Consider the following 21,994-nt stretch of genomic DNA (forward strand, 5'->3'; position numbering starts at 1 on the left):
GCAAGCAAACGAGAGGTGAAACGCTGGCAACCTGGAATGAGTTAACTGGAAAATGTATAATGTCCAATAACGGACCATTTGTATTGGTATTATAAATTTACTCATTCGGACAAATATTTCAGACTCCCTATGGGAATCAACATCTATATCATCTGATGACCAAGCAGGCATCAAATTTTTGTAGTGAGACAAAGCGTCTCGTAGTGCATTGGCATTGCCGGTGGCTACAATTAGCCTACGTAGTGGCCTCCACAGTATGCACTAGTCATGCGTCTTGGTAGGTGTGCTAGGTACCAACTGACGAGCCCAGCCTAGCACACGGGGGCAAAACGCTGGCAACCTGGAATGAGTTAGCTGGAAAATTTATAATGTCCAATAATGGACCATTTGTATTGGTATTATAAATTTACTCATTTGGAACAAATATTTCAGATTCCATATGGGAATCAACATCTACATGTACTTGTGTTTGTATATAAGTGTATATATTAGTAAATGATAGTTTAAATAATAATACATTCTGAACTGTATTGACTAGGCAGAACCTGGACACAATTACTTGTTATAATTAAGTTAATATGCACCATTAGTTGGCCATAATGGTCAAGTTAATAGATACATGCTTCATTTCCACAAAATGTTACGCTCCAGACAAAAGTTCTCAAAAAACATCTTTCAAATTTGTATATCAATGTCTGAAATTGTCTTTTAAGACTTAATTTCCTAATCTAACACTTCCTGCATTACCTGATCTCGTCGACTGCATTTCATTACTTTTGTTTTGGATACATTTTCTTATACTCCTTTTCCAAGACTGTCTCCAATTTCCCCAGATCTTTTACAGTCTCAGATATTATTATTGGCCAATCTCTGAGTTTTGATTTTCCTCACCTTGAATTGCATTTCCTTTTCCTAATTCCACTATTTCCTTTACCACCAGTTCTATTTAGCCTAAACATTGAAAAGGAGAGAAAGCACATTCCCACCCTGCGTCACTTCTTTCTGGACTGCTGCTTCTTTTTCATAGCCCTCAATTCTTATCACTGCAGACTGACTTTTGTACAAATTGCAGATAATCCTTCTTTCTTGTTATTTTATCCTGTTCTCCTTCAGAATTTCACACAATCGGTTTAATACACATTGTCGACCACTTCTAGATCTAAGAATGCAATGTATGTGGGCTTGCCATCCGTAATTCGATCCTCTAAGTTCAGTTGTAAAGTCAATGTTGCTTTGCATGTTCCTACATTCCTTATAAAGCCAAACTGAACTTATCTGAACTCAGTTCCAACTTGTCTCTCGATTCTTCTGTCAACAATAAGTGTTAAAATTTTGCAAGCATGATATACTAAATTAAACATGTGGTAGACTTCATACTTGACAGCGCCTACTTTCTTGGAAATAGCTATAACATAGTTTTTAAAATCCGACTGTACTCCTAAACCAGCATACATCTTGCACGCTGAACTGAACAACCTTGCCATGCTGGTTTCTACTAAGTCAGGCAGTAATTCTGAGGGGATGGGGATGGTGGTGGTGGTCACCACATCAATTCTCCACTCCAGCAAGCCGGATGCGGGTGTTTACAAGCCACTTCCATTTTATCCTGTCCGTCCACAGCTGACATTCAACTATTTGCTGCCAATTTATATCAAGTTCTCCAAAATCTTTGAAAATTCGCTTTTTCCTATCATCACAAGATCTCTCTCCCCTGGGCCTCTTACCAGGAACATTCCTTTCATAGTATACTTAATTCTAAGGTTTCCAACAGACTCCAATCCAAGTTGTTGCCGTATATTTTCATTCCTTACTTTTTTTTTTCCAATTGGCTTCAAGTTTCTTTACGTCTTATGGCAACGATGGTATAGGAGTGAAAATGAAGCAATTGTGGCCTTAATTAAGGTAAAACCGCAGCATTTGCCTGTTGTGAAAATGCAAGCTCACAGCTGTGCGCCCCTAACTGCATGGCCAACTTGCTCAGTACTTTTTCTTTCCTTGTTGGAGACAAGAATGAAGGGACTTCATTTCAGTGGCTTCTAGGCAACTTTTTTCATGTATAGTCAACATGGCTGCTTCCAGTCCGTATGTTAGAATTGGTGCAAGACGGGTTTTGTACAGTGAGAGTTTGGAAACTTTTGGATATGATGACGATGTTTGTTCTTTAAGGGGGCCTAACATCTAGGTCATCATCCCCTAATGGTACAAAATGTAATGACAATTTTAAAAAAATCATCCACTGACCAGAATAAAAAATGTGATGAAAAATGAATGGATGGATATGAATTTAAAACAATCATTGGATCCGGCCCAGAAACTATCAGAAACAATAGTATTACTGACCAAGGGACTGTTTCTAAAGCACAATCCTGAATCGAGGTTGCTTGTTATCTAAAGGGGTCCAAAATCCAGGTCAACGGCCCCTCATAATGCTACTTATGACTAGTAAAGTAGAACCATGGTATTTGTCATGTTGCGGTGCTAATCAAAGCCGGCCCCGTGGTGTAGGAGTAGTGTGCCTACCTCTCACCCGGAGGCCCCGGGTTCGATTCCCAGCCAGGTCAGGGATTTTTCTCTTGGCCTGAGGGCTGGTTCGAGGTCCACTTAGCCTACATGATTAGAATTGAGGAGCTATATGACGCTGAGATGGCGACCCCGGTCTCGAAAGCCCAGAATAACAACCGAGAGGATACGTCATGCTGACCACATGGCCCCTTGTAATCTGCAGGCCTTCGGGCTGAGCAGCGGTCGCTGAGCAGGCCAAAGCCCTTTCAAGGGCGTTAAGTTCTGTGCGGTTTATTTTTGATTTGGTACTAATCAAAAATAGCGTAGACTCACTGTGTTTCACACATTATGGTACTACTCACAAGTATTGTATGCCGCACAGGTAACGCAGGCCTATGGTGTTTCTCTCATAATGGCGCCACTCATAGACAGCGCAAACCCATGGTGCACCTCACCTAGGTGTACTAATCATGGGCGCCGCTATTCCCGTGGTGTTCCTCATATAGTGGATACTAATCACAGGCAACGCAGACCCACAGTGTCGCTCATATAGTGGTACTAATCACAGGCAATGCACAGACCCGTGGTGATTCTCACAATGGTACTAATCACAGGTACTGGAAACCCACAGTGAACCACTCTCTGCTGCTACTAATCACAAACCTATTGTGTACCTAACATAGTGGTAGTACTCGCAAGTAAAGGTGACCCATGGTTTTCCCACGTGATGGTAGTAATCACAAGTAGTTTCATGGTTCTAATACAATCATCCCAGGGTCGTCCCTTACGACAGGCACGGGATACCGCAGGTGTATTCTTCGTCTGCGTCCCCCATCCACCTTCAGGAAATTAGTCATCCCAAAGTAGTTGAATGGAGGGTAGAATTTTTTTTGCTATTGGCTTTACGTTGCACCTACACAGATAGGTCTTATGGCAACGATGGAATAGGAAAGGCCTAGGAGTTGGAAGGAAGTGGCCGTGGCCTTAATTAAGGTACAGCCCCAGCATTTGCCTGGTGTGAAAATGGGAAATCACGGAAAACCATCTTCAGGGCTGCCAACAGTGGGATTTGAACCCACTATCTCCCGGATGCAAGCTCACAGCTGCGCGCCCCTAACCGCACAGCCAACTCGCCCGGTGGTAGAATTTTGATGCAGCTTGTATTCTATAGCCTATTTCTTGGTTTATGGTATTTCAGAAGAAATTAAGCTCCCTAATTAAAGTTAAATTTTGCAAAATTAAGAAGCTTGCTCCTCCCAAAAAGTATGATGTCTCTAAGGTCCGAACTTCATACTCAACTGAGCTTAAGAACAGATTTGAATTGCTTGATACTGACGAAAAGCATCCTGATGAGCTATGGCAAGAAATAGAGTCCATCATTACTTCAACAGCACAAGAACACATACTGAACAATAAACCAGAGAAGCGTTACAAATGGCTCTCTGCGTATACCATACAGATCACAGACCAAAGGAGATCAGCCAAGGCTAATGGTAATAGAGATCTTGTTAGACAGCTGAATGCGGATTTTCAATGAGCTGCAAGGAAAGACAAGGAAATACACTGGAATCAGCAATGCCGCCAATTAGAAGAGGACTCCAAGAAGGATCACACCTGGAACCTTTTCATGCAGGTCAAGAAAGTTCAAACTCCTTTTAGTGCTCATAAAGGAGCAATAAGGTGCAAGGATGGGAAGATCTTGACTGCACAACAAAGTATTAAGAACAGATGGCGTGAGTATACTGAACAGCTATATTCCCACAATGGTAAAGTTGTTCCACCATGTGGCATTGAACCGTATGAATTAGAACCAGATATACTGCAGGAAGAAGTGGAATGGGCACTGAAACAGTTACCAGCTCCTGGTTTTGATTGTATCTCAGCTGAACTGCTAAAGCCAGTCCCTTTGGCAGCTATCACTGCTTTGTGCCAGAAGATATGGCAAACTACCACCTGGCCAAGGGGATGGAAAAGATCAATCTTCACCCCATTGCCTAAGAAAGGAGATGTCAGTGACTGCTCTAATTATCGTACTGTAGCTTTAATTCCACACGCTAGGAAAGTTCTTCTAAAAATCACACAGAAACATCTTGCACCCATCATTGAAGCTCAGTTACCTGATGTTCAAGCTGGTTTCCGTCGAGGTCATGGCACCAGCGATCATATTGCTAATCTGCGGTGGATCATTGAGAAAGCACATGAATACCAGAGCACAGTCTACATGTGTTTTATTGACTACAGAAAAGCCTTTGACTGTGTCAAGCATGACAGACTATGGGAAGCCATGTTGGAATTGGGGGTACCCTTACATCCGACTAGTTGATACGTTCGCTTTATACAGAACAAAAGGCAGCAGTCCGCACACTATATGGCGACAATGAATGGTTTAAAACTGAAAAAAGGTGTCTGTCAAGGCTGCATTCTTTCACCATTCCTTTCGAATCTGTATGCAGAAATAATTATGCGGAAGTTAAATTTAGAGGAACTCTACATTGGTGTGAAGATTGGAGGAAGAACTACAAACAATTTGAGATATGTTGATGATACAACCTTGCTGGCAGAAACAGAAGAAGATCTAAAGCTTTTAATTTCCTGCCTCAATGATAAAAGTGAAAAAAGGAGCCTCTATCTCAATATTAAAAAAGACCAAAGTTATGACTACGGATGAGCGTGGCACAGTTTTCTAAAGCTAAATGGGGAACAGATAGTGTGCAGGATTTCATCTTCTGAGGAGCCAAAATCAGTCAGAGTCGAGACTGCCGTCCTGATATCAAAAGACGGCTTTCACTTGGACGTAACGCTATGATGACTATGTCCCCGATCTGGAAGAGCAGAGATATCAGTTTGGCTACCAAGTATAGATTAGTCAATGCGATTATATTCCCACTGTTCATGTATGGATGAGAGCTGGACACTGATGGAGGCAGATAAAAGGAAGATCGACGCTTTTGAGCTCTGGTGTTGGCCATGTTATGCGATCAGATGCAGCGGAAAAAACGATCATACTAGAAATGATCAGCGGTACAAGAAGACAAGGTCACCAGAGGACTCGTTGGTTAGACCCAATTAAAACAGGCACAACCCTCACCCCAGAACAACTAAAACAGGCAGTGTGGAACAGGACAACTTGGGAGAGCGCTAATTCATAGAATCACCGATGACATCACATCAAGTATGTTGTCTGCGTCATCAGTCCATAGACTGGTTTGATGTAGCTCTTCCTGCCACCCTATCCTGTGCTATCATTTTCATTTCTACGTAACTACTACATCCTACATGCGATTGTCATATTCATACCTTGGTCTACCCCTACCGTTTTTACTGACTACACTTCCCTCAAAAATTAACCGTTAACTTTGTTTTGGATTTATTTTCATCAAGACGGTGTCCATACCATTCAGCAATTTATCCAGATCTTTTGTAGACTGAGATAAAATAACAATATCATCGGCAATTTTCAGTTTTGATTTTCTCGTCTTGGATTTTGATTCCTTTTCCAAATTTCTCTTTGGTTTCCTTTATCGACTGTTCTACATAACGGAGAGTGGACAAACTGAGGCCTTGCCTCACTCCTTTCTGGATTGCTGCTTCTTTTTCATAGCCTTCGATTCTTATCACTGCAGACTGATTTTTAGAGAGATTGTAGATAATTCTTCTTTTTCTGTACCTGATCCCGATCACCATCAGAATCTGAAATAGTCTGATTCACTCAACATTATGGAATGCCTTTTCTAGATCTACAGTATGAATGCAATTCAATCCTCCAAGATCAACATCAGACGTAAAGTCAGGATTGCTTCACGTGTTCCTACATTTAATTGATCTTCCCCCAGCTCAATTTCAACTTGTCTTTCGATTCTTTTGTAAATAATACATGTTAAAATTTTGCAAGTATTAGATACTAAATCAACAGTGCAGTAATTTTCATACTTGTCAGCACCTGATTTCTTTGAAATAGGTATACCAACATTCTGTCTAAAATTGTATCGCACTTCTCCTATATCATACATCTTACACACTAAATGGAATAATCTCTCCAGGCTGGTTTCTTCTAAGGCAGTCAGTAATTCTGAGGGTATGTCATCAATTCCAGGTGCCTTGACCCTATTTAGGTCTCTCAAAGCTTTGTCAAATTCCGACCTGAAAATTGGGCCTCCCGCTTCACCAGCATTAACAGCTTCTTTTGTTCCAAAATGTTGTCATCTACTTCTTTCCCGTGATACTACTGTTTAATATGTTCCTGCCATCTTTCTGCCTCGAGTTCTTTCCCAGGAACTGGTTTTTCATCTGAACTCCTAATACTCACTCTCCTAGTTTTCCTTTCTCCAAAGGTTTCCTTGATTTTTCTGTATGCAGCATCAACCTATCCTACAACAATACAACCTTCAACATCCTTGCACTTCTCTTTCAGCCATTCCTCCTTAGTTGACATGACTTGACATCTACTTCATTCTTTAAATCACCTGTATTCCCTTCCGCACTCCTCATTTTTTTTTTTTTTTTATTCTTGTATTTTTGCCGTTCATCAGTCAGGTATAATATCTTCTGAGTTTTCTACTGATTACTTATTTGATCTTACCTTTCTTCCTAACTTTTCTTCAGCAGCCCTACCGATTACATTCTTCACGACTGTCCACTCTTCATCTACTGTGTTTCCTTCAGACGTTTCATTTAGTCCTTGTGCAACATGTTCCTTGAAATAATCCCTCACACTCTTCTCTTTCAGCTTATCTAGATCCCATCTTCTTGTATTTCTTCCTTTCCTCAATTTCTTCAACTTCAAATGACATTTCATGAACACCACGTTTTTTTCGGAGTCCACGCGTGCTCTTGGGAAAGTCTTACAATCCAACACCTGGTTTCTGAATCTCTGCCCAATTGTAATGAAGTCTATTTGATACCTCCCAGTGTCTCCAGGTCTTGTGCACATGTACAGCTGTCGTTTGAGGAGTCTGAACTAAGTATTAGCAAAAACTAAATGATGAGAATTAGAATTTGCTTTACGTCACACCGACACAGATAGATCTTATGGCAACGATGAGATAGGTAAGGCTTAGGAGTGGGAAGGAAGTGGCCGTGGCCTTAATTAAGGCACGCTCCAGCATTTGCCTGGCGTGAAAATGAGAAACTATGGAAAACCATCTCCAGGGCTGCCAACAGTGGGATTTGAACCCACTATCTCCCGGAGGCAAGCTCAGCGCACGGCCAACTTGCCCGGTGACTAAATTATGATCAGCGCAGAATTCAACTAGTCAACTTCATCTTTCACTCCTTCGCCCCAGTCCAAATTCTCCTTCAGCATCACCTGTTCTTCCTTGACCTACCATTGCATTCCAGTCACCCATCACAATTTATTAGATTCTCATGTTCTTTTACATATTGTATGTAATCTTCTATCTCTCCATATATTCTTTTGATTTCTTCCTCATCTGCTGAACTAGTAAGCATATAGACCTGCACTGGGCAATGGCTTGGTGTCTATCTGGACAACAACAATCCTATCAATATACTGGTCATAGTAGCTTACTCTATTTTCTTATTCATTATTTAACCAACTCCTGCATTTCCCCAGTTTGATGTTGAGTTGATAATTCTGTAGTTGCCCAACCAAAAATCCTGCTCTTCCTGTCGACATACTTGTACCAACTACATTTAACTTCAGTCTTTCCATTTCCTTCTTCATATTCTCTAACCTATGACAACTATTCAAACTTCTAACATTCCACGCTCCGACTTAGAGAATGTCCGTGTTCATCTTCCTGACAATTGCCCCCTCCTGTGTAGTCCCCGCCCCAATATCTGAATGGGAGACTATTTTACCTCTGGAATATTTTACCCAGGAAATAGCCATCACCAGTACATCATTCATTCATACAGAAAGAGTTGCATGTCCTCAGAGTTAGTTACGGCTGTAGTTTCCCTTTGCTTTCAGCTGTGTAACAGTATCACCAGAGCTAAGCCATGTTTTATCAGAAGGCCATATTAGTCAATCATCCAGACTGCCGCCCTAGTAATTTCCGAAAGGCTGCTACTCCCATTTTGATGAACCATTAGTTAATCTGGTCTCTTGACAGATACCCCTCCGATATGGTTGCACCTACGGTTTGACTATCCACTTCATTGGGATGCACAAGCCTCTCCATTGCGACAAGATCACATGGATCACAGGGGAGGTTATTAATGATATGAGTCGTCCAGCTGCAAAACCCGTTATGTGCAGACAAACAAATTTTTCAGGAAGCGCAAAAAACTGTCATTTGTTATGCAACAAAGATAGGGGGTTGAAACTTCGTAATTAAACAGAAAGCGTTCATCTTCGTCATACCGCAAAATCTCCACAAAATATAACTTGCAGAACCCATGTTTTTTTTTTGCAAAAAACATTTGGACATAAAGAGTTATACAGCAGTTTTGTGGAGATAAAAGATATGTGCAGCAGTATATGGTATAGTGTGTGCAGGTTTATGGTGAACATGTTTTGAAAGTATTACACTATGAAAATAGCATGAATGGAAATAATTTTAAGGTTAGGATATAATGTTTTGATATCTGATCCCCGCTCTTTGATTTGATTACATCAAGAAATGATCATTCATTCAAAATGTTTTATAAGTTCTTTAACATTTTGTACAGTTTTATTAGCAATCCGTTACAGTCATCGACAAAATCTCCCTCATCAGTGTCATATTCTGGCATTTAACTGTTTAAAGTTTGCCGCTGGTCAAACAGTGCCTTGTAGAACGTGAGGTCATCGTTTCTTATCCACTCTTTCCCGTAATGTTTGATCAGCAATGTGTTCAGGTCGTTGAGCTTGTCTTTCGTAAGAGGAACCCCTTTCTCCACTGGTACTGGCACAATAGCAGAAAAGGGTTTCCCACGCTTCAATATGCTTTTTGCTTCACCACAACCAGTTATAGTTTACTTCACCTCTTATCACACAATTGCCTGATTTTGTGTAAGTATGATCCTCTTACAAGGGACGTAACGTGCTTTGCTGCATAACACACGGTGGACATAAAGACTTCTGCAGCAGTTCTGTTATTTGTCACCCTTAAACATATGGAATAATTGGACTTTGCTTACATATTACATCACTGGATTGTGTATTTCGATGAGCTGCATACAATGGTGGTGATAACTCATTTTGGGAAAATAATGGACATAACGGGTTTTGTAACTGGACGACTCATATCTACTTCATTTTTCACTCACAAGTGGACTGCTCAATGATTTCAAATCACTAAGCCAACTGTTTTAGTTTGGTTGATGATCATCCCCATTCTTGCCAAAGATCCAGTTTAGCTTGAAATTCTGCTTGTTTCGCTTCATAGCGTATCTTAACATCATCAGTAAATACAAGTGCATTTGTTGTCTTATCCTTTTTCACTGCTTTTATGACCTCATCCATTATAGTAATGAAGAGAAGTGGTGATAGAAGACTTCCTTGTTGGACTCCGATCTTTGTTTCAAAACAACTTTACTTGCTTGCTTCAATTTGCAAACAGCACTTTGTCTTTCAGTATAGCAGTTTTACTCGAGCTATAGGGAGTATAATTTAAGACTTCAAACTTCTGCTTACAGGCCGTGGGAATCCCCAAGTGACCGCCATATGGCTAGTGTCGAGCTTGGCATGATAAATCTTGAAAGATAATCTAGCAGTTCCCTAGTTGGAGTTTTAACCCGCGAGTGGTCGGTAGCTGAAATGTAACTTGAGTGGTCGCACGTGAGACTTTCTCTCACATTAAAATGAACATGACATTTTTCAGTTTTGTGGGGCGTAAGGCTGAAATTTACTACTGAAATGAAACACAAGTTCTACCTTATATATTTTAGATAAATGAAATGCCTTAAGGCTTTTAGTGCCGGGAGTGGCCGAGGACAAATTCGGCTCGCCAGATGCAGGTCTAATATATAAGTAATAATAATAACAACGTAAACGTTTCCACCTTTTCAATACTAAAATATATTCACAAAATTATAAATTACACGGTACTAGTTTCGACCCATCTAGGGGTCATCATCAGCCGTATTGGAGCAAAGATCACTTTTGGCGAAATCCTAAGAAAATGTTATTTTAAAGAATAACAAGTGAAATGAGATGTTATTATGGTAATAGTTAATAATACAAGGAATATACATACTAAGAGGTTTTTAACAAAGAATAAAGTATAAATGGGGTGTTGTAAAAATTATAATCATGGAAATCAGTAAGTTCTTGTATTGAAATGACATATATAAGTGACTTGTGAGACTTGTGAGACTTCGCCTATCATTGCGTGTGCCATACTACCATTCTTAATATTACGTACTGTTTCATCTTATACCGATCCAGAGTTTAATTAATCTTTTTCTTTTTCTTTTTCATATGCATTGTTTTACATGTTTTTATGGCTGGACTAGGGTCGAAACCGGTCCCATTTATATTTACTATTAAATAAAAATGTAATCACTACATTTCTTTCCTATGTATTGAATAGGTTGAACCTCTTTCAATTATTTAATTTTTTACCTACGTCATTCGTCGCGCAATAAGAGAAACTCTCACACAGCGTGCACGGACACATAGGAACCTTTGTTATGACTAGGGGAAGGGGTGCTTACCCTTCAAATGTGAACCGCTCCACTCACGACAGTTATAAACTCAGCTAGAAGAGGGAACAGTCACCCCCCTTTTATCACTGAAGTAATATCACTATTAAAAAATAATGTGAGAGAAAATTTCGTACAGCGACCACTCACGGGTTAAGGTGTGTTGAAAGGTTTTTTTTTTGGTGCTAATTGCTTAACGTTGCACCGACACAGATAGGTCTTATGGCGACGATGGGATAGGGAAGGCCTAGGAGTGGGAAGGAAGCGGCTGTGGCCTTAAGGTACAGCCCCAGCATTGCCTGGTGTGAAAATGGGAAACCATGGAAAACCATCTTCACGGCTGCTGACAGTGGGATTCAAACCCACTATCTCCCAGATGCAAGAGCGCAGCTGCGCAACTCTAACCGCACGGCCAACTCGCCCGGTTATGAGTTTATTATCACAATGGTTAAGTACTCTACAGCGCAGATAATATTTTTGGCCGAGTGTTATTTGCACAAGAAGAAACCAGCTACAGTAATAGGTACCTTCAAAAATTCCATGAACAGTTTCCTGGTTACATGTAACAACTAGTTCACAAGTGGCATAGTACTGATTCCATAACTAATAAGAAAAAACAGCAAAGGATAACAGCTCTCACACAGAAGAGGTTAGAAGATACACAGGCAAGACTGCAAGTCAGTCCACGTAAGTCACTTCAGAGAGTAGATCTTCATTCATCTGCACGTAATGCAGCAAAATGATTACATTTACTATCTTACAGGACTCATCCCGTCCATAACATACAGCCTATATATTTCATTGCAAGAACAAGAGTTTGCTATTAGCTAATGAATAATGATCTTCCCCACGGTCTAACTATAGCATGCCTGCCTCTCACCCAGATGGCCTGGTTCAATTCCCGGTCAGATTAGAAATTTTTGCCTGGTTCTGAGGATTGGTTCGAGGTCCACTCAGCCTACGCGATTACAAACTGAGGAGCTATCTGATGGTGAGATGGCTACCCCGGTCTAGAACTTCCATCATTTTATGTGCATGAAAGCGATAGTAAACAAACATGGTCGCCATATGCTCTCCTAGTCTTATACAGTGTACAGTTCAATATTGAATATGTCAGGTAATTGTACAAAACCACAGTATTTTCGCACTTCTACTCCTTCCTTGTACGCTAATGAATATATCTAATAGAATTTGTGATGGTGCCTACAAATGAACCGGCGATGGCTTGTATACCAACCCAATATGTGGTTGATGCTGACTGCTCGCGCAATTTATAAAGCAAGAGATCCCGATTTCGAGAAATCGTCGTTTACAGCAGTTTCAGGCTACAAACCACTGCAAGGTGTGAAACCAGAGACTGAATTTTTCAAGTGTTTTTTTTTTACCAATAATTTGTTCAGTGAAATTACTGACAAAACCAATTGTTATGTGATAATAATAATAATAATAATAATAATAAAAAAAATATAAAATAATCTGTCTTAAGTTGCACATATTGCTTTTATTTGCTCCAGTAAAGCTTGCTCTAAATGTTTATAGCCTAAATACATCATTTAAGAGCAAGTGGTATCTACAAAATCGTGAAAGAGTAATGCGGGTCATATAACATAGAAATCCACATTTAAAATACGAGTAGTAGAGACAACACAAAGAAATTTAATTCAAGGATTAAGGTAACATCTCAAGCAGTACCAGGAATCAACCAGGCTTACAAGGATGACAGGTAATAAAGGTTTCTTCTATCAAAGCATTTAAATCATTTTAATCTCTGCAGACAAAGACACAGTCAAAATGTAGGTTGTACATATGAAATGATTCAATCTTCATACTAAAGACTGATGTTTGGAAATTACATGTGAAGGCAAGAGATTTGCATTATGCTTCGTGGTACCATAATTAAGGCACTAACAAAGTGATAGACTTCAAGGTGTCCTTCAAAATTGAAGGAAGGAAATGTTGCCACCTGTCAGTTCAATCAGTGCTATAACTATAAATAAGAGCACCAATCTTCCAAGATTGTCTTCTATAAATAAGTTTAGAAAATCCATGTTAACTACCAATTTATGAAAGTATTTTTTACTATTAGTATTCAAGCCTTGATTTCCTGAAGATTTTACTACTACCCAAACTATATCATGTGATCCTTCATTACAGTCTAAAAAGTCAGATGCACGAATAGGTGGAAGAGTACATCAATAACTTCAAATCCTATACCAAACTATTTGGACTAGTTTTCATTCCAACCAAAATTAATACAACAAAAGCACACCAGAATTTACTTACCTTCTCAATGCAGCTTTCTACTGTAGCAGAAACTAAAGCTTCACCAAATGAAGGAGCTTCATTTAAAAATTCAGTTATCTTAACTAAATTTGACAACAGAAGTTTGATCTTTTTCCTTGATATACAATTGTTATGATCTGCTAATTGATGAAAATAATACTGGTACTTTTCTTGCAATTTAGCAGAACTGAGAACAACTAAGGTGACTTTCGCTGAAATAACCTGAAGCATGCCTGCTGATTTCCTGTATATATGAAATAAAAATGAAAGCGGATAAGAAAACAAATTAACAGTTAATTTAGAAGGGGAAGCAAATATTTAAAAGAAAGCAGAATAAGATATCACAATAAATGAGAATAACTCAGTTATACTACTATAATGTAATTATACAGGGTGGACAACAGGAACATGACAAATTATAAACAAGAATAGGTTGGTAATGCAGACATTTAGGATGCAAGTGGACACTGTGTGCTTGCATAATGGTTGCCATTGTTGTGATTATGGAGTGGTGAACTACTGTTCACCCGTGCTTTCATAGTGGAAAACTTTTTTTTTTAAACAGTGAGTCTGTGGCAATGCAACAAATATTCTGTAGTCATTTCTATATTCCAACATCATGGTCCCATTCCTAGCCAGAGTACAATTAAATTGTGGGTACAGAACTGAAGATCAACTGCTTCTGCAGCAAAAACATAACCACCAAGTCCCGTGTGCACTGTGAGAATCCCACCAAACATTAAAAGAGTGAGGCTGGCAATGGTAAGGACCCTTGAGCATTCAACCAGGAAACCTGCCGTTGTCCATTTATCCCATAGCAGTATTCTACACAAGGAGTTGAACTTCCATGAAAATAAAATAATAGAAGTCCAAGAGCTAAATGTGTGTGACACAGAAGCAAATTGTATGGCAGTCTCTGAGAACTTCCTTAACTTGTTGAACTATGACAACGTCCTGTTATGTGGTGTAGTGAGCAGACAAAAATTGGTATTACCATCTCATTCAAACCCCACTGTTTCAAAAAGTAACCTCTAACCAATTCCCATGTAACCGTCTGGTGTAGAGTGGCATGTTTTGGGATCATAAGCCCGTATTTATTTGAAGAGAATGATCAATTCGTGATGGTGACATCTGCCTGGTACACTGCAATGTTAAGGAACTTCCTTGCTCCAGAACTGAATCGTGAAACAGACCTCCAGATGGTATGGTTCCAATAAGATGGAGCAATAGCCCATACTGCCAGAGCACCTATGGCAGTGGTTCAAGAAATGTTTCCAAGTAATTTGATTTCCAGACAAGGAAATGTTCCATGGCCAGCTTGTTTCCCAAACTGGTCAGTGTGCCACTACTTTCTCTGGGACTACCTTAAGTCTCAAGTGTATGTTAATAAACCAAATACAGTAATGTTAACAGACAAGGTTACAATACAGGAAGCTACTGCAGCTGTACCAAACAAAATGGTTCAAACAGTGATGTGAAACCTGTAGAGCAGAGTGGAGGAGTGTGGAAGAAATGGCAGAGAACATGTGCAAATGGTCATTCAAAAAATGAGTAATATTTACTAAATGGCATTCTATTTCCTATAGTTCTGTAACAATAAATAAACACTTAAATTATATTTTTGTACTTTAATTACATTCTGGAAATTGTCAGTTTCCCGTGGTGCACCGTGTATAAGGACTAGGAGACAAGAAGACCAAATTTGGAAATTAAAACTGGTAACAATCCCCAACAACACTACTTTTGAAGACTATTTCACAACTGGTTACCTGCTCATATTCTTTTTCTGGACCGAGACACTTCGAGATCATATACTAGCTCATCGTTCTTAAATCCAGGTTACACCTAGACATGGACAATACACTATCTCACAAAAAAGAAAGCAATCATCCTGTTTTAATGTAGCTGTTCAAAGCCATGGAACCTCCAGTGTTACACGGAATCTGAACCACAATAATGTAACTTTTGATTTCAAACATTTGTTGGTGTACCGATGCATTTACTGGACGTATTACAAAATGGCGCCTACGGAAGATAGAGGCCAGCCAAGGCAAAGAAATGTGTAATAGGATATCGATACTTATATATGTCAGAAGGCCATGACTAACTTAAACCTACCACTATGAAGGCGGTGTACAATGGTGTAGAATCGATAGAATTGTTTTAAAAAAATAAGAAGGGTCAATCGGATTATTATAAAAACTGACTTAAAAAATTGACCTCGTAAGGATAAGACTTCCTGAACATCGCTCTAAAAAAATAAGCAAGATTTGCAGTATCTAACGTGAATTTTAAGCTCAGAGGTTGGTAATATTGAAAAAAATGAAGAGATAAATGTTGAAATACAGTAAAGAAGAAATAAAATCCAGAAATTTCGAAAAGGTCGTCAAAATACTTAGACGCAAAATCGTTCGGAAACAAGAAGTTGATTGAGTTGCGAGAGCTTGAAACTGAACTATATTAAGTGGAAATAATAGCAACGATAGCCTAAATAAAGAGGCAATCATTATAAAAATATATATATACTTCGCAGAACCATGATGAATTCACATTTTCCAGTATCGATGGATATTGTCTACTGTGTTCCTGACCTGAACAGATAATGGCTTGCTAAATCGGCATAGACCAACCTGGAGGGAGATGTCATCCTGGCAGTTAAAACCACCCGACCCGTGTGGAGGAGATCACTCTACCCAAGATACCAGTGATGGAGAACCTGCCCAGTTCTCAATCCAAGGCCTGTGACCAGACCGAAGAGCAACTAAGGCCCGAGATATTGAATGGCGAGCTAAGTAATAGTATTAAGTAGTATAATTTCTTATGTAGAGTATTACCAGTATGTGCAATAGATCTGAATAGCCTAAACGTGAGATAATTAAGTGTGCAGTGAATACAAGAAAGTGCAGTGTGAAATATGTAAGACGGTATCTCGTGACAGATTGGTAACGTATTTACTATATCATCTTATCCAAGGAAGTAAGAATACGATTTAAAAGTGTGACGTAGTGTAACATATGTTTCATAGAATCCCGGTTAGTTAGAAAGATCCATGAATTATGTAATACCAGTCAAACCCAGTTTACGTCACAGAGGGACGCATGTTTGACTTGGTTAAGTTAAATTACCATACTCTTTGCTGTGTTATTATATTGAAAAAAAATAGATACTGAATTTGGGGTTATATGTTAAATTGTATGACAAAATGCGTTTTGAGGAACGAATTCTGCGCTATTGGAGTGATACGTATCGTTGTGTTTAATTAATATTGGAGGTTAAACGCGATAATTATAGATGTTAAATGAATTAAATATGGGTTGAAACGAAGGTTAGTAATGAAATAATGAAGTATATATGATACTTTAAATGTATTATTGCGCAGATTAACAGGAAGTAAAACGTATATATAATGTGCGATATAGGAGCACAAGTAAAGCGACTACGGAATATAAGTATGCCCCAGGGAGGAACTATAGCAAGGTATGGACAATAAAATTACGCATATTTTAATGAAGTGTGAAAGTGGTTTGACTATTATAACAACCGGTGATGGGTATATGAATGCATGACTGTGTCGTATTCTGAATGAATGTTAATGGCGTGGAAGATCAAACTAGGATGTAACTAGTATGGTAACGTAGTGTTGAAATATCTTAATGTAGGCACTTGCACATCCATATATGAAAAAATGCTTATTGGCTACGTGCATATTGAACTGGAATACGTTACATAAGAAATTATATAGCTAGAGTAGGGAAATTATTTGAGATTTACGTAGGATATCATCGATGCTTTGTTAATCTGAAATATTATTAGAGCGAATATTAGCTAGGAGCCATACTTAAGTGGCAATTGGACCGAGAAGCTTAGTGCGTCATTCAATATTTCATTTTCTTCACTGTAGTCTGCACCAACGAACTCAGATAATTTTCAATGTAACTTAGGTCACTGATATTAGTATTCAGAACACTTCTATTCATATTCAGTTCATTTCCACGATAATTTGAACAATGTAATGATTGTATTTTTGATGAGGGTGTATAATTAACACCGTGAGTGATGGAATAATTTACTGATATACCGAATTTTGACCGTGATGAGAAGACTATGATATACTGTATACTTAAATGACCAGATGTAAATTTTAATAGGAAGATGAAACAAAGCAACAATTCATTTCAGGAATACGCGACCCAGAATGTTAAGATATGAAAACTTAGTTTAGGAATAAGCCAGCGCTGACTTAGAATATTTGATTTAGGAATTAGAATATTTATTTATTAGGTTGACAATTGGAAGATCATGAGCAATATTTGACATTAACCATTTCCTTCGCAAGTCTTGATAATTTAATAAATGTGTTTCTTGATTGATTTTTGATGGAATGGAATGAGTTTTCATTTGTAATGGTAGTCTGTAGTTATACTTAGTGAGTAAGGTTTTCGTTATGCAGATGTGTTTGTCGAAAGGTTGACTGAAGTTTGCGTACGCGAAATCCACTACTGAGCGTTGAATTACGTAATGCTGGACCGCATATGGTGTCATTATTTTCTCTTTGAACGCACGTTAAACCAAAACATAGAAAAATTAACCATGTTTCTGGAGGCATGAATACCCTGAGATATGTAACTGACTAGCTGGGAAAAATACTGTGGTCACCCTGACCCGTAGGGTGCATTGGGCAGGATTCAAACTTGGGATGCACTGGTAAGAAGCCAGTGATGAAGTCACTTATCTATTATGCTTCCTAAATGGAACAATCTTGGGTTATTTTGAGGATATGGAACTCGCAGATTACTGCCGTCCTGTAACTGTGGAACAAGATAAACTAAACAGCCAGTTGCACGAGCTCAAGCTGTCTGTACAGGTCCCTTTTATTTGTTCTAGGCTCTAATGCCATCCTTGTTCAAGTCTTTTTCTCTACACATTCCTGAGCTATTTAGTTTCCAATTGCTGATAATTTCTCTTTCTCCATTTATACTCCCCCACACACTTAATGTACACCTTTATTCTTTGACAGGAATAAGATACCGCTCTTCATTATTGGGCAAAATACTGTATAATTGAGTGATTTTATTGCTGATTTCTCATAATACAGGCTACAATTTGCAATCCTAATCATTGCATGTGAGATTTTCTAAAAGTTATGTCCCTTAGTTTGGATTCTATGTAAAATTGGAGGTTCAGTGGCAATTATACTGTAATGTCTGAAGTGCGAACTTCTTTTTCTTTCTACATTTAATGGCCCCTGAACATATCAGTTGTTAAAAGTAATAAATTGAAGCTATTCTCATGACTATATTTCAAAATTGGAATCAATGCTTTTCAACATTTTATAAATAGTTAACACTGTGCTGTTTATTACTATGCTGTGATTTATAGGCCTACATATTGTAAATGCAGACATGTAAGTAACGGAAAGGAACAAATCAAGTCATATACCAGGGCTATTTTTTTTCAACTTCCAACCGGTCATAAAATTAAAACCACAGTGAGAAGCCGATGAAGCTCTACGCTTGTGTGTTGCGCAATGTTTCTAGTATGCCTATCACACTTGTAAGTTCTGAGCGTACAGTGAGCATGTAAACATGCCTAGAGCAATAAAGTCTCCCGCCAAGTGTGAAGTGCGTGCTGTCGTTCAATTTCTTCATGCTGAAGGGAGGAATGCGCCAAAATTCATTGACAAATGAGTAATGCGTACGGTAAAACTTTCATGAGTGACAGCGAAGTGCAGCAATGGTGCAGGAACTTTGAAACAGGACATACAGACATTCATGATGCAGGCAGTCAGGGATGGAAGTGACTGCCATCCGATGATCTTGTTCAGCAAGTGGATCAGACGATTTGAGAAAACTGCATTGCACCCCTCAGCATGAAGAAATTGAATGACAGCACGCACTTCACACTTGGGAGACTATTTCTCTAGGCGTGTTTACGTGTCCGCTGCGCGCTCAGAACTGACAAGTGTGACATGACTATGTCGACGGGCATACTAGAAACACTGCACAACACATATGCGTAAGGCTTCATCGGCTTTTCACTGTGTTTTTAATTTCGCGACCGATCAGAGGTTGAAAAAAAAAAATAGCTCTAGTAAAAAGAGAGCATGAGTAGGAACATATAACAGGATATACAGAATGAGAGGTCAGTGTGAGAAGGAACAGGAAGAGGAGACTAAGACAAACATGAAAACACAATAGAACGACAATCTCAATATCTTTAAGCACCATAATCGTCAAATACAATAGATTAGCTCTCTCCTCATCAATACTAGTCCCTGCTTGTTCCTGCATCCCAGCTTCGTCAGAACGGGGGTGGGGGTGGTGGCTTTTTATTTCACCAAGAAAAGAATGTTTGATGACACACTTGTCAAGAAAATTTTTAATATTTACATACAGGTAAAAGCTTTATTACTTGATTTATTAACCAACACATTTACACATTCTTAGGACATATCTTATATTTTATGCCCGGCAAAACTTTTTTATTTAAGTATGTTAGTTAAACTACCATACTGGTTCCACCTAATCAATACCTATAAGTGTACAGATATGATATGACACAAACACAGAATTGTTATTTTATATCACACAACATGACCGGGAGGCAGTTGATTTCCACTCAGTGGTTTGGCTGGAATTAAATTAATTTGATCTATATTTGTGAATTCGGAACATTTTAGAAGTTCTTATATTAAGTGGAACAAGAACTTTTCTGAATCAACTGTCATTATTTTTTCATGAAACGAATTTTAAGGACAGAAGAAACTTAATCACATCATTGTCATTTATTACGTAGAACTGTTTTGACTTCCATCACATTACATCTAGTGACTTCATCATCCGATGATTCAACATGCATTTATTTTAATTTATATCATACTAGCAAGATACCCGTGCTTCGCTACGGTATTATACTGAAATTTATAATTGAATGCTTATTGTTTTATATAAAATCCGCCGAAATTCCCGATGTGACTCGTTTTCTGAGAGAATCCGCCAATATTCGCGATCTGACTCGTTTTCTAATAGATTACGGCAAGTTTCCTCTCATTTTTCAATCTTTCTGTCCAGCAATCGATTTCGTACTTACCGGGCTAGGCCCGGGTATTCCACTCAGTCAGTTGGGTCCCTAAATCTTTGTTATCTTTTCCTTTAAGCATTTTTTATATGGATCAAATCCTTCAGGAGATTCGGCGTGGTGTCGTCTTGGGTGCCTTGGCGATACTGAACCCGCGGCCGGACTGAATTCTTAGTCATTACCCGTCCAGAACCCGTTTCCAGCGCGGTCCGCACATTTGGCGACTGACTTGAACATGATTATTATTATTATTATTATTATTATTATTATTATTATTATTATTATGATTAGGATTATTATTACGTTCTGGACCCCACAGCAAGATGCAAGACCGCTACTTGGCGGTAAATTACATCTGCTGCCATTGTCATTATTTCCAGTCATTCGATAGGGTGAGTAATGGAATGAATAAATCCCATATAGCGGCGACAATAGGAATTATGCCGGCTGCCGAAGTATTCCTCTGGGGCAATGATGGATGAATGACAAATGAAATGAAATATTGGACAGTGTTGCTGGAATGAATGATGAGGGAAAACCGGATTATCCGGAGAAAAACCTGTCCCGCATCCGTTTTGTCCAGCACGAATGTCACATGGAGTGACCGGGATTTGAACCACGGAACCCAGCTGTGAGAGGCCGGCGCGCTGCCGCCTGATCAACAGAGGCTCCTTATGAGTACATTATGAACAGTAAAATCAATTGGTCTCACCTCCTTTTACACCCCACCGCCGTTAAGTTTATTTACCACCCCCCCAAAAAAAATAATAAAAGAAGGTGTGTTTCTTTATGTTTAAAGGAGATTCCAAACACCAATATTTACGACTATTACCTTCAGTTTTGAGATGTCAGTATCCCAATAAAATAATTCACTTTTTTCACTTCCTTTCACACTCCTCCCCCCCCCCCCCAAGTGAATTTTCTGGCAAAAATACTTGTTTCCTTAATAGTAAAGGATCTTCTGAATACCAATTATCACGACTATAACTTCTTCAGTTTTTGATTTATGTGTCCTCATGAAAGGAATTCAACTCCTTTTCAATCCCACCCCCCAAGAACGCGTTTTTCTTTGTTTTTAAAGGAGATCCAAATACCAATTTTCACGCCTGTAACAACTTTAATTTTTATTAGATGTATTCTCATACAATTAAGTCAATTCATTTTCCAAATCTTTCAACCCCCCCTTTATTGGATTTTCCGAAAATACGTGTTTCTTTACTTTTAAAGCAGATTCCAAATATCAAATTTCACGTCTGTAACATCTTCATTTTTGAGATATCAGTAGCCTAACTAAAATAATTCAACACCATTTTCAGTCACATTTACCCCCCCTCCTCTGCTCAAGTTGTATTTCCGAAAACTAAAAATACACATTTATTTTTAATAGAGATAACAAATACCATTTTTCACTTCTGTAACTTGTTAAGTTTTTTGAGATATGCTGTTGAAATTCTCATTTTGAAATTTCACCCCATTTTAGTTCCCCTTAAGTGGAGTTTTCAAAAACAAATCACCTGTGTTTCTTTACATTTATAGGAGATTC

General features: G+C 38.7%; 1 protein-coding gene across 1 annotated transcript in view; it reads right to left on the reverse strand.

The window, feature by feature from the left end:
• Positions 1–21,994, reverse strand: part of LOC136874668 (dystrophin) — a 174,470-nt gene that overhangs the window by 82,790 nt on the left and 69,686 nt on the right. The window contains exon 4 of the mRNA XM_067148302.2: positions 13,375–13,618. Coding sequence (XP_067004403.2) covers positions 13,375–13,618 — 244 coding nt within the window. The remainder of the gene's footprint in view (positions 1–13,374; positions 13,619–21,994) is intronic.

The sequence above is a fragment of the Anabrus simplex genome, chromosome 5 (genome assembly GCF_040414725.1).
Source record: "Anabrus simplex isolate iqAnaSimp1 chromosome 5, ASM4041472v1, whole genome shotgun sequence".
Classification (NCBI taxonomy): domain Eukaryota; kingdom Metazoa; phylum Arthropoda; class Insecta; order Orthoptera; family Tettigoniidae; genus Anabrus; species Anabrus simplex.